General features: G+C 35.8%; 4 protein-coding genes across 10 annotated transcripts; 1 reads left to right on the top strand and 3 right to left on the bottom strand.

The window, feature by feature from the left end:
- The first annotated feature begins 237 nt into the window (after positions 1-237).
- LOC110845094 (abscission/NoCut checkpoint regulator) lies at positions 238-1,990 on the top strand. 2 transcript variants are annotated; one of them, XM_022091454.2, is made up of 6 exons: positions 238-272; positions 356-491; positions 635-801; positions 869-1,095; positions 1,199-1,491; positions 1,575-1,990. In XM_022091454.2, exons 2-6 carry the CDS (start codon positions 444-446, stop codon positions 1,848-1,850), a joined length of 1,011 nt encoding a protein of 336 aa, XP_021947146.1. In that variant the 5' UTR covers positions 238-272; positions 356-443; the 3' UTR covers positions 1,851-1,990. The 2 variants fall into 2 exon arrangements, with proteins under 2 accessions (XP_021947146.1, XP_021947145.1); XM_022091453.2 differs by lacking the exon at positions 238-272 and having other exon boundaries at positions 279-491; positions 1,575-1,986.
- LOC110845097 (trafficking protein particle complex subunit 6b-like) lies at positions 1,948-4,824 on the bottom strand. Of its 3 annotated transcripts, XM_022091458.2 has the most exons (6): positions 4,300-4,823; positions 3,648-3,992; positions 2,687-3,509; positions 2,537-2,598; positions 2,256-2,457; positions 1,948-2,191 (listed from the first exon to the last, which is right to left on the bottom strand). In XM_022091458.2, exons 3-6 carry the CDS (start codon positions 2,792-2,794, stop codon positions 2,063-2,065), a joined length of 501 nt encoding a protein of 166 aa, XP_021947150.1. In that variant the 5' UTR covers positions 2,795-3,509; positions 3,648-3,992; positions 4,300-4,823; the 3' UTR covers positions 1,948-2,062. The 3 variants fall into 3 exon arrangements, with proteins under 3 accessions (XP_021947150.1, XP_021947147.1, XP_021947148.1); XM_022091455.2 differs by lacking the exons at positions 1,948-2,191; positions 2,256-2,457; positions 2,537-2,598 and having other exon boundaries at positions 3,172-3,509; positions 3,573-3,992; positions 4,300-4,824; XM_022091456.2 differs by lacking the exons at positions 1,948-2,191; positions 2,256-2,457; positions 2,537-2,598 and having other exon boundaries at positions 3,172-3,509; positions 4,300-4,819.
- Positions 4,825-4,912: 88 nt separating this feature from the next.
- Positions 4,913-8,564, bottom strand: LOC110845093 (actin-related protein 2). 4 transcript variants are annotated; one of them, XM_035847980.1, is made up of 13 exons: positions 8,332-8,564; positions 8,162-8,259; positions 7,977-8,087; positions 7,440-7,460; positions 7,040-7,119; positions 6,830-6,965; positions 6,692-6,758; positions 6,482-6,624; positions 6,255-6,404; positions 6,083-6,176; positions 5,901-6,015; positions 5,728-5,797; positions 4,913-5,609 (listed from the first exon to the last, which is right to left on the bottom strand). In XM_035847980.1, the coding sequence occupies exons 2-13, from the start codon at positions 8,207-8,209 to the stop codon at positions 5,439-5,441; spliced, it is 1,206 nt and encodes a 401-aa protein (XP_035703873.1). In that variant the 5' UTR covers positions 8,210-8,259; positions 8,332-8,564; the 3' UTR covers positions 4,913-5,438. The 4 variants fall into 4 exon arrangements, with proteins under 4 accessions (XP_035703873.1, XP_035703872.1, XP_021947142.1 ...); XM_035847979.1 differs by having other exon boundaries at positions 8,342-8,564; XM_022091450.2 differs by lacking the exon at positions 7,440-7,460 and having other exon boundaries at positions 8,342-8,564.
- A 678-nt stretch (positions 8,565-9,242) lies between these two features.
- Positions 9,243-11,413, bottom strand: LOC110845096 (COP9 signalosome complex subunit 8). The gene is made up of 2 exons (XM_022091457.2): positions 10,211-11,413; positions 9,243-9,978 (listed from the first exon to the last, which is right to left on the bottom strand). The coding sequence occupies exon 2, from the start codon at positions 9,953-9,955 to the stop codon at positions 9,416-9,418; it is 540 nt and encodes a 179-aa protein (XP_021947149.1). The 5' UTR covers positions 9,956-9,978; positions 10,211-11,413; the 3' UTR covers positions 9,243-9,415.
- Between the last annotated feature and the right edge of the window lie 250 nt (positions 11,414-11,663).

The raw sequence follows: 11,663 nt of genomic DNA, 5'->3' as shown, positions 1-11,663 counted from the left end.
TCTCACCTTCTCGGTTTCATACACTCACTCAGAAAATGAAAAAGTGCGATGACCTTATGCAAAGACGACCTGCAGCATATCTGGAAGACGCGATTTTCTGATTAAATGTGGAACCAGCTAATATTTTGCAGGCTATTAATTATGGCAAAAACGAAGTGAAAGCTAGTTATTATGTGAGTCTGCCTAGTCTCAAAGCGCCCCACGAGGAGAGTTATGTGGTGAAAGTGGAGAGTCACGAGTGCATTCCAGATGATGATGAGACCAATGTAGCTGTGAGTCATTCTCTAACTGCCGATATTTTTGTTTTGATTCATTCAGATTACATCACAGCCACGACTAACTCGATATTTTTCAGTCCAGGTTTTTGCAACACGAATAAAACTTCACAATTGTTGCCTTACAAATTCCAAACGTCATAATTTGGACCACTTGTGACCTGAACAATGTCATGCCATGGATGTGCATCTGCATTTGGGTTTCTGAAACGTGAAGTAAGTTAATTTTCAAATGAATTGAATTAATAACAATTGTACTTATCTCTGCTGAGTGGCTAAGTTTTGCCAATATTTATGCCTTTTGTACAATGGATTAGTAGCTGTTATTAGTTTGATACTAATTTTATTCTTCACTACAGTACGGCTGTCCTAAATGCGGATTTTCATATTGCAAAAAATGTCTCCGTTTTCAAAGCACGGATTCGAAGACCAATAAACAAATTTTAGTTTGTCAGCGTTGTTGTACCAGCAAGTCATCGAAAATGGACTCTGAAGAACCACCCATAATCACGAATGCGCTTTTGAGGTGAAATAATAATAAACTTATTTCTTTGTTTAAGTATAGGTCTAACTTATTTATTTTTAAATTGCAGATTAGAATCAATGGAAAATCCTGCACGTCCTCCAATAACTGTTTACAAGCAGCCTGCTCGAGAAGCCCGTATGGCTCAGCTGAAGAGGGGATTGTCCGAGGAGGATAAGCAACTTGCTGATCGATTAGAATCCTTGAGAAAAGATGAAAATGGTGATCGAACTATTCATAGACGCAGTTCGGAACAGATTCAGGAAGAAATTGAGACCAGATTGGCTCGTTTAAAGGGTATTTACAACAGATTGCAAAGATAAAACAATTAATACGTGCAATCACTTAAGTCGTAGTTTGTCGCATATCTACATTTAGTTATCACATTATTATTATGTAGATGAAGACCCATCTCTTCAGGCTTTAAGCAAAGGTTCTTCAAATTTTAATTGCAAGCCGGAAACTGATACGGATCTAATAGCAAAATATTCTGCCGAAGTGCAACTTGACCACCAGTATCAAGCTGGTTTGTCAGATGCAATGAGTGGAATTGAGGCAAGACTTGCAAGACTCCGAGGTGAAGATAAAAGTGGACCTGTTAAACAATCTTCAGAGTCAGGAAAGGCAGGATCATCACATGAAGAAATAGAAGAACTTACAGAAGAAGAACAAGTGGCACGAATAATAGAAAAGGTAATAAAGTTAAATGACGAGACGACAATGAATTTGTGGTATTTATATTATGTTATCAAATCCTCGATAAATTTCTGATGTAGTTTAAAGCTGAAGTTGAATTGGAAACACAAAATCAAGAAGCTGACATGGCAGGTCCATCCGATGAAACTGTGGCATCTACTGTTGCATGTTCTGAAGACGTTAGCATGTATTCCGACGATGACGAGGATCTGGATAACTTGTGCCGAATCTGTGATGAGAGGAGAGCAACTTTAAAATGCAAAGAATGTGATGGGGATCTGTTTTGCATAAAATGCTTCAAAGAACTACACACTGAGCTTGGAGAGATTCACAAGCCTACCATTCTAAAAAAATAAAAATAAATTCCAGTCTTATCACACACCAAAAAATTGTTTTACAACGTTGTCAAATAATGATTTTATTTTATGCTTGTACCAAACACATACACATAAAAACAGTTGAATAAATTTATTGTATTATGTATATAAGTAAGAAATATGATGATGGGAAACGGAATGTAATTGGGCGAAAAAGGGTCATTTTCAAAAGTTTCAAAACAACTTGATTACTACGACGGTCGTTGAATTGTAATGTGAAATCTACATGATGGCATTGTCGCAGTTTCTGCTATTACTACAGATGCAATTCCAAGATTTGCTAAGGCTCCTCGGATTATTCCACAAGTATATGCCAAAAACTGTAAAATGTACAAAAATGTTATGTAATATTCAAGATAAAATATTCCTCCTTTATGTGTGTACCTTTGGTCCGTTTTCCAAATACTGCTTCGTGGCGGATATTTTGGAGAGAAATTTAAACGAGTTATCTTGTAGGACATACGTTCCTTGATGATTTGTTCTTAGATTATCAATTTGCTTTTTATACAACGCCACCCAAAAGTCTTTGCATATGAATTTGACAGTGTCTAACTCATCTTTAAAGCGTGGCGAATCTTTTAGTAACCTGTAAATCAGATACAATGTGGGAGTAAGTATGATTGACAATATCATATTTATCATTCCTAATCCCCGAAATTGTATACCTCTCAATTAATCTGTAGCCCGTACTAAATCCAATAAATTCCAACTTTGAAAGTAGTTCATTCTGCAACAAATTAAATAAACAATTTTTAATGATATTCATTCACGATGAAATTTACAATGTCGAATGTCTAAATTAATTTAATTAATACCGGGTCATCCTCTTTGCCACCCAATATTCCACTGCAAACCATTTCGCCGTGGAGAAGTTCGATGGGAAGCTCCTCCGGATTTGATAGTTGCACTCCTCCAGACGCCATTACCACAAACTTACGACAGTTACGACGAATGTAACAAGCTCAATGTACAATATAATATTAATTGTATTGTTCTTTGTCAAAGAACTCGAAGTAAAACAAATCCGACTGAGCCGAAGTAAGCACTACGTTCAATTTAGCTTACAAGGCATTCGAAAACTCGTAAATCTGACCACCTAAGACCTAAACCCACAAGAATACTAGACTTGAGAAAAGCTTATCGGTACTAGCACTTCGTTTAATCCAATACACCTTCTTATTTATATTTTTGAAAACCTACACCCTTTCCCACTAGACATTCGTACTTTACGCAGTGTATACAGTTGAACTTGCTCTCCGTATGAATAGTGCAAAAAAGAATACTTCCTATGATTCAATGATTCGTGTATGAAAAATGCACAATTCATTGCATTCAATTTTATTTCTGAAAAAGTACAAGGAAAACTCAAAAAATCTTGAAAAAAATAAAACTAATAATAATGACATACATACACCAAAGTATATGATTCTCGGAATTACATAATGTTTACATGATCAGTTCGTGGTGTTAAATGTGTAATACAAACTAAATCAGCCTTTGATTCTTCTTTTATCTATTCTGAGATATTGACGGCCGCACTGACAGTGGGGCACTGTTTTTTGTGGCTAACGAGTTTCTCTCGTTCATCAAATGCGGTCAGGCAATTTAGGCATTCAAATTTTCCATCACCTTCTCCAACTGTAATAAAAAACAGTACAAAATTTCAAACTTTATTCCGAAAATCTTAAGACCTTCTCATACCTCTGTGTTGTCGCAAATGCTTCGCACAATGTGAATATGAAGGAAAAATGTCTAAGCATACGGGACACTCTTTACCATTAGTTTCATCTGCATTGGTGATCCCAACATTACTTCCGGTGGTACTTGACGAGCCTGTCCGACGTGAAGGTTGTTGTCCAGTTTTCCTTCTAACATCTCCGTCGTCCGAAAAATTATCGCCCCCCGAGTATTCTAAATCAAGCTCGTTCTCCTTTGTACTTCTTTTACGCTTCGGATTGTTTGGAGATGAGTATGAGGCTGGCTTGTTGACAGGCGAGGAGTTTGGTTTAGCTGAGGCATCGTTATTAACGTCTTCTTTCGAAAGTGTAGCAGTAAATTGGGCTAGGACAGCTTTTGCCTGGTCTGCAGTCTCTCTAATTGGTTCCAGTTTGGCTCCCCATCCTATAGAAATCAGTAATCAGTACGTTTATCAGAAAGTTGGAAGATACACTAACTAAGACATGAAAACTTTTCACATCGATAGAAGGTTAATTTTGAAAACCGCTGATTGTGTCCAATCGACACTGTCGATCAATGTAATTTTATACAACGCTCGGGAGAACTCGGGAGAAAACTTAAAATTAAGTTTTCTCCCGAGGGAAACCTTTCTTTATTATTTATAGTTTTATAGTATTTTATAGAGTATTATAGTTTGGTTATAGTTTTAACTATAACCAAACAAGTTCAAACAATTCATTTAGGTACTTACTGCTCATAATCTCTGCTTGGAACGGAAGTAATTTTAAACCTTTCTCCTGCCAGGATAGCATCCCTTTCACGTTTGTGCTCAAAATGCTCATCCTGAGTTCTTTTAATTTGGCGTCAAAGTAAGCGACCATATCGTTTATCTGGTAGAAATTATTAAGTTTCTCATGACATGGGATACAGAGGAAAAGCCGTCGGCTCAAATCTGGCTTAACATCGACTTCGATCCCTCTCCAATACAAATCTAATATCTGCACGAACGATTCGTCTTTTACGATCTTGTTACTCGCAGCTGAAGAACAAATCACGCAAAATCGTGCTTCGATTTGAGTATTATTATTGGTGGTACTTGTGGATTCAGCCATTCTTTCTTGGTTGGTCTGCTGGTGGTTGGTGTAAAGGAGGATAAAACGTATTTAATTATAATTTAAATTTTTGACAACAGCCAACAAGACAGAGACAGTGGCAAGCGTGAAGTGAAAGTCCGATGTGAGATTGAATCGAGTCACTTGCTTGGAGCATGTTACCTCCACGTGTTGATATTTACCGGCATCAATCGAGCACAATGCGAAGCTTTCTACTTTCTACCATATATGAGAAATATGATATATGAGAAATTAGTTTGAAATGGAATGCCACTTTATTGCAGAAATTACTGATATCTGCTTGATTCCAAATAATACACATTCATGCTTAAACTATTACGTAACTAAAATTAACCGGTATTTGGATGTGGATGATAATGCTAAAGAATAATAAATGTCGCGATAGCTTTGGGATATATGATTACAGCACAAGCACAAATTAAAATTAAGTGATTAAAAACTTCACTGCATACACGAGGAGACTGGGATTTGATGATTGTGAAATACAAAAAAAAATACAGGAAAATAATTATCAGTAATACTTGTAATTAGGTATATGTGGAATACTTTTACATTAAACAAAATGTCAGAAAGTAAGGTCAGCCTATTTTAACATAATTGGGGTTTTGTTTCATTGTTTGTGAGGAAATTAAATCCAGAAAGTAATTATCAAAATTAGTATTACAAGAATCATATCATTCTTAACAATATGCTAGTTTAATAAATAATAATTGTGTAATTATTAATATAAAATTGCATATAACGTCACATATGCAAATTAACCGGCACGAACACCCAATTTTTCGAGTACTTTCACTCCTTTCTCCAAATATTCTTCACGGGACATCCAGAAATCGTCTTTGTCTTTCATTACATTGGCAAGTACAGCCCCTCCAATGAAGACCATGTCCTTCCTTCTGGGAGGGTCTTCAATCTTGATTTTAAATTTCTGGAAAAAAAAATTATATCTTGCTTTCTTTACAAGTTCACTACAAGCTGATAGTAAAATTAATACCCCCAGAGGTAAGCTGCTTAAATATGCAATACGAAAACTGATTATACCGTACCGAAAGTTTGTCAGTTTCTCCTTTCAGTACACGCTCCAAATAAAGTTGCTTAATCTCTCGTTCAAGGCGACTAGAAAGAGGTATACATGATTTTTTTCAGAATAGTTTAGTTAATAGTCAATTAATTAGTAATCTTTGAAAATTTATTTTGTACATGTAATACAAAATCATACCTAGGAAGACCTGGATACATTGTTGAACCCCCAGACAAGACAATATGCTTGTACAACTCTGGGCGGATGTCAATATCCGCTTGTTGAATAGTACTAAACACTAGTTCCGCAATTCCTTAATATAAGTAGTAATATAATAATAAATTTTTCATATTTGTAATATGGCAAGGTCAATTACAAACCTTGTCCTTCCACATTTATTAAATGCGGTTGAAATAGTGCTTCCGGTGCCTCGAAACGTTCCCCACCAACTTTAATGATTCTGCCATCAGGTAACTGAAAAAATGATATTATTTTGCGTTTTATAATTTGGGCTTATCAATTCAAAGGTGCAATTTTTTAAAGTTTACTAACGGTGTATGTCTCCACCAGAACTGTGGTCTCGAGAGCTAACTTCTGCTCAGTCTCCAAGTTGTATCCTATGTAGCACAATTTTTCTTTCATCATGCGAACAGTTTCAAAGTCTGCGGAATGGTTAAATGCATATCCTCGCAGCAACAATAACTATTAAAATTAAATGATAATCAACTAAATTGATTTCACCCAGATATTTCTTATATTTAATAGTATTTTGTGCATACTTTAATGAGATATCGTGTAATATCTCGTCCAGCGATATCTAGTCGACGAGTTAAATGGGACAATGCAAATCCATCATATACAGGGCAAATGTGGGTCACTCCATCGCCTGAATCAACGACTACTCCAGTCAAGAGTCCTTGAGCTGAAAAGAACCACATACTTATTCTATAAACCATCAGAACCATATACAATTATAGGCAATTCCTAACCATAAAGTGTTAAAACAGCCTGAATGGCAATGTAAGCTCCTGCAAATTGGTAGCGTTCAAACATCACCTAGAAAAATTTATAAATACAATCAAGCATTAGCCGTTCTGCTGCTTGGTGAGACATTTCCAAAAGAATACCTCAATCATTTTTTCCCTGTTCTTTGTTGGGTTCATTGGAGGCTCCGTTAACATAATTTTGCATTCCGTAGGATCAATATTCATCTTTTCTGGTCCAAAAGTATAATCCCACAGATGAAGCATGTCCTCCCAATTTCTAGACAATTACAAGTGGATAAATTACTTGTAATTTCATTAATTGTATGCAATGCAAATATGGATTTTTCTTACCTCACAATACCATTCTCCATGGGATAGTTCACTTCAAGCATTGACCGTAATTTGCTGGCATCGTCGCCAATCATTAAGTCCTAAAAAGGACAACTTGAATTATGATAATTTATCTTCCGTAATATGTGTGCATACAAATAAAACGAAAGAAATTCCACAAAACTTTAAATTTACAAACTAAAAAAGAGTGATATTGGAGCTATTTTCATGCATGTATCGGCATGTTAATCAAACACAGGATTTCAAGTTTTCAAGACATAAATTAAATTAAATAAGGCCATGCATGAAACAACGACATGAACAACCAGTGTTTCCACGTTATTAGGGCGAAGAAAAAGATAACACAAATAAATATCATTCACATGCTGAAGGCACTGACATACTCTGTCGCAAAACTTACTGCGATATCATGGTCCTCTTGCTATTGGCAGTAATAAATTGACACAACAAACAGACATTAGCACACAAATTGATTAAGATAATCAGATTTTTTACAGACGTGTTATAAATATATATACATACAAATTGTTAGTGTCAAAAGATGTATTCACACATTAGCAAACAGCCGTTATTTTTTTAATTGAAATTATCAATGGAATGGAGTTCAATTTTTTCCCGAATAATTTCAATACCATTTCCACTCTACATGGGTTTTATAGGCTAAAAATAGAAATTAGTGTGAAAACCGAAATGCAAAAACTGTGAACTGTATAATAAAAATACATCATCATACTTTGACATTTTCAAGCCCATATTCCTGGAAAATTAAATGAATATTAAAAAACGTGCTCATACAAATTTTGACATTTGGAAGTCACATAAGTTTGGAGGGTAATTAATCTCCCCAAACAATAAACCCCTCAATCAATAATCTGGATGTATTGAAGCATAAGGCATATTCATAGACAAGAGGACGATTGATAACTTGCCATGATACCTTAATTTCCACGTCTCCAATTTTGTTGGCAGCACGAATTATCGGACGACCAACCATGGATGGAAAAATATGCTCAGGAAAATGTGACCCTCCATAACCGCACTTAACAAACTGAAATTTACCAATCATTATTGTGGATTTTATACAATTATTTATAAAAATTAAGCATTTTGCAATCTGCTAACCCCAGTTCCATTGTCGCAAACGATAACTTTACGCCCTTTGCTGTCCATGTTGATTATTAATGATTATTTAGTCTCGTTGTAAATGTTTCCTCAATTTCCTATGACCAAAGAATAATTAAATTTACAGCTGAAAATAAATAAAAAACATTGAATATGAAATACTCCCTTACTTATACTTACACTGCACTTTTTAGTTTTATAACAACTCTACGATTAAAGTACTGAAGTAGAGAAATGGCGCAAAGACACAGGAACTTTCCGTATTTAATTTTTTATCGTTAGAGTGGTTAATTAATTAACTGAATTGCTGTCCAGGCATAGCCATTTATAAATTAACTTTGAGGCAGGGCTGTTTCTTACTCATCATCACTTGTGCAAACAGAGTTTGACACTTGCAGGAGAAAAGCCGCTGGTCCACCACCATTCGGACCACCACTATGATGCACCAACAAATATAATGAAGTAGCCGATTCTCGAGTAAAATTATCGATATCTCTCTCTGGAAATTCCAGCCACTGGAATATACAAGCGGTTAATGGTTTTCAATAAATATACATTTAAATTTAACTTTTCGTTAAATAAGCAGTGGGAATTCAACTGGTTCAAAGTTAAAAAAATCTCATTCAGTTCCGACCGACGTTCAATGTGACAAACTCTAAAGGAAAAGGAATTAAAAAATATGCAATCTTACTAAGCATGAATGTATTTTGCATACATAATTGCATGCAACATTCCGAATTTACTTCTTTATCCAATCAACGAAAAAATGAGGCCTTGCCATAGATAGTGTATTAATAATAATGATGCGGGCCTTGCACAGCAGATTTGAATACACTTTTTTGCACGCGTTTGAGAATTATCATGCTGACCGATGGACAAATTGATCGCAATAAGTAGCTTTGGTTCTTTCCACTACTTAAAACTGGCTGTTGTTCCAATGTAAAACGAGTCGTTATATTTTGAACAAAAAGCAATATATTTTGGCATTATGCATAGTGTAGTAGTAGGTAGTATAATTTAATTCCGTAGTAAACATATGATCACGAAAAAGTAGAAATGAAATGAAGTTTAAGTCAGTTTATTTGAAATATTGTATTGTACGACTGTACGAGTACTATTTTATTATATTTACGCAATGAAAATACAAAGAAAGTGTGCTTACATATATAAGGTTATAAGATATTTAGAATTAATTCCGGATTAATTAAAGAGTTGGCCAACATTCAGAAATTGTAAAAATCGTGTATACACTGTTTAATTTTCTAATACGCTAACATAGTCAGTTAATTTTGCAATTTGATCATCGGCAGACATGGAGTAAACATTTTGGGCTACCGATTCTGCCGGATGGAGCAGTCCATTTTGTATCGTCCAACCTAAAGGCGAGATTAGTGAGCAAACTTCCGGTTCGCTTAAACCCAATAATTCTGCTGCATCTTGTGTATTTACACAAGTATATACAGTTCCCAATAATCGGAGAGTGGTTTCGCGTACAGTTTCGATGAGTTTGGCTACAATAGGGGCAATTGTTGTTGACCATTGGAAGGCTTTGACGGTATTATGGAAACTGCGAGTGTCCTTGAGCCATAGTGTTTGTCCTACCGCCCATAATGCTGCAAGTTCTTCAGATCCGGCCTTCATGGCCTGAGGGATGCGCTTCCACAAGAATTTAGAGCTACATATTTGTCCCGTGGCCAAATAGAGGGCGAGAAGTTGAGTGTACCCTTCGCCACCGATCCCTTCCGGTCCTCCTTCTAATTCGCTCATCTCCAACACGTCGATCCGTTCATCCATTGTATAACGCCGTCAAGAGAAATCTGCATATATTTAGAAGATAAAGCTATAATGACTTCATGCAGAAAAATTATTTTTGACTCCACGATATTATTGCTAAATCTAAAATATAACTGAGTTATCGTCTATGACCAAGTAGGGAAGAATCTATTACACATATGTGAATTTAAAAAAATTGTAAATGTGTTGTAGTTTGCAGTCGGACAAATATTGAATTAAACACCAAATAAAATAATATTTAGAATATGTCATTACCTCCACAATCTACAAGTCAAGTTTCCTCAAAGTCCAACGGGGATGAACACAAATTACTAAAATCCTGAAACGACGATAAGGAGTGCAATTAGTTAAGTTTTTACAAGACTTTAAATTATAATGAACAATGAGTAGTGTTGGTTGTGCGAGTTTCTCCGATGGGTGCTCTCGCGGTTAGGTTGGGAAATGTGAGAAACTTCCTCGGGGAAATTTCACTACCCACTTTTGCCACTGGGGAAGATGAGATGTTGCATATTTTCGCTACTTCTTGCATTTATTTAGCTGAAATTTCATAAGGTCCACACAATACGATAGTTGCACGTAAAAAAACGTGCACGCCTTGCGTTGCACGTAAAAAATTACCTGATAAGATTTCGGGAGTATGAAATAGGTTGACAAAGTTATCGGCTGTAGAGAATTAGTTCTAATCTCATCTTGAGACATCTCGTCGACTATCCAAAGGGTTTAAGGTGATACCAGATCTTTTTCTTCTGATCCAGAAAAAAGATGTCTTCTCGTCTTTTCAAAATCAACCCTTCACATAATAATGGATTTTATCGGATTTACTAATTTTGCTTGCGTATCAACATTCGTTTTTTTTTGGTTCTACTCGATAGGATACGTATAAATAATTTTATTTAGAGAAATATATGCGTCGTAAAAACCATTCATGATGATAAAGCTACAGCAAGATAAAAGTATGATACTAATAACAAGTCGCACCACGCATAAATTAAGTATTTGATGTTGCGTCTTAACAAGTCTTAGAAAAGTGTCACGAGTATTTCGCATTTGTCAATATCTCTCTCAAGTCAAACATTGCATTGTGAAGTCGATTCTTCGCACTCCTCCCTCGTCGAGAATAGTTTGGTCGATGGCGAGACGATTACTTTTTGGCACCGACGACCGATGCGATATATCATCAACTACCTCTCAGAGGAATTGTGACTCTTTCTCTGGCACCATTATCCTCTCAGCCAAAGTAATAATCCTTTGCTGCTTTCCTAGTCCTGCCCAACAGTACACAAATTTTTGTCGCATGAATATGCATGCTAGGAAAAATCGACCAATATTCCATCTTTATTTCGACAAAAAGGTGTACTACATATTGCTACTGGATGGAACGACATGTGAGACACCGGAGTTCCTCAGCCCCAGTGCTTGCTTACGACTTATACTCTTACTTAATACCAGCAGCAGCACCTGTTAAAATATACAAAGAGTTCATATTAACCCTCATAAATGTATATTATTCAGAGTCGTCTCATGATTATCCAACGTGTATGGCACTACGTTACGTATTATTTTCATGCAGCAGCGTAGTAAAATGAAGGTAACGTGCCGAACCCCTCCGTCTCACCCTAAAAATATAAAAAGTTTTACCTGCAACAACAGCAACTAAATGGCTCTCACTCAACAATACGATAGATATTCTGTCTCCTCGTAGTAAGTA

The sequence above is a fragment of the Folsomia candida genome, unplaced genomic scaffold (assembly GCF_002217175.1).
Source record: "Folsomia candida strain VU population unplaced genomic scaffold, ASM221717v1 Fcan01_Sc002, whole genome shotgun sequence".
In the NCBI taxonomy this organism is placed as follows: Eukaryota; Metazoa; Arthropoda; class Collembola; order Entomobryomorpha; family Isotomidae; genus Folsomia; species Folsomia candida.
Note: the sequence above shows the minus strand (reverse complement) of the source record. Positions and strands in the feature narration are given on the sequence as shown.

Coding starts and splice junctions, on each gene's coding strand:
- LOC110845094 (XM_022091454.2), top strand. CDS start 444: ATGTCATGCCATGGATGTGCATCTGCATTTGGGTTTCTGAAACGTGAA. Junction 492..634: donor TTGGGTTTCTGAAACGTGAA/GTAAGTTAATTT, acceptor TCTTCACTACAG/TACGGCTGTCCTAAATGCGG. Junction 1,096..1,198: donor CAGATTGGCTCGTTTAAAGG/GTATTTACAACA, acceptor ATTATTATGTAG/ATGAAGACCCATCTCTTCAG.
- LOC110845097 (XM_022091455.2), bottom strand. CDS start 4,660: ATGGCTGAATCCACAAGTACCACCAATAATAATACTCAAATCGAAGCA. Junction 3,993..4,299: donor CCAAGCAGAGATTATGAGCA/GTAAGTACCTAA, acceptor TGATTTCTATAG/GATGGGGAGCCAAACTGGAA. Junction 3,510..3,572: donor GCATTTGCGACAACACAGAG/GTATGAGAAGGT, acceptor TTTTTATTACAG/TTGGAGAAGGTGATGGAAAA.
- LOC110845093 (XM_035847980.1), bottom strand. CDS start 8,209: ATGGACAGCAAAGGGCGTAAAGTTATCGTTTGCGACAATGGAACTGGG. Junction 6,966..7,039: donor ATGGAGAATGGTATTGTGAG/GTAAGAAAAATC, acceptor GTAATTGTCTAG/AAATTGGGAGGACATGCTTC. Junction 5,798..5,900: donor ATGTATCCAGGTCTTCCTAG/GTATGATTTTGT, acceptor ACCTCTTTCTAG/TCGCCTTGAACGAGAGATTA.
- LOC110845096 (XM_022091457.2), bottom strand. CDS start 9,955: ATGGATGAACGGATCGACGTGTTGGAGATGAGCGAATTAGAAGGAGGA.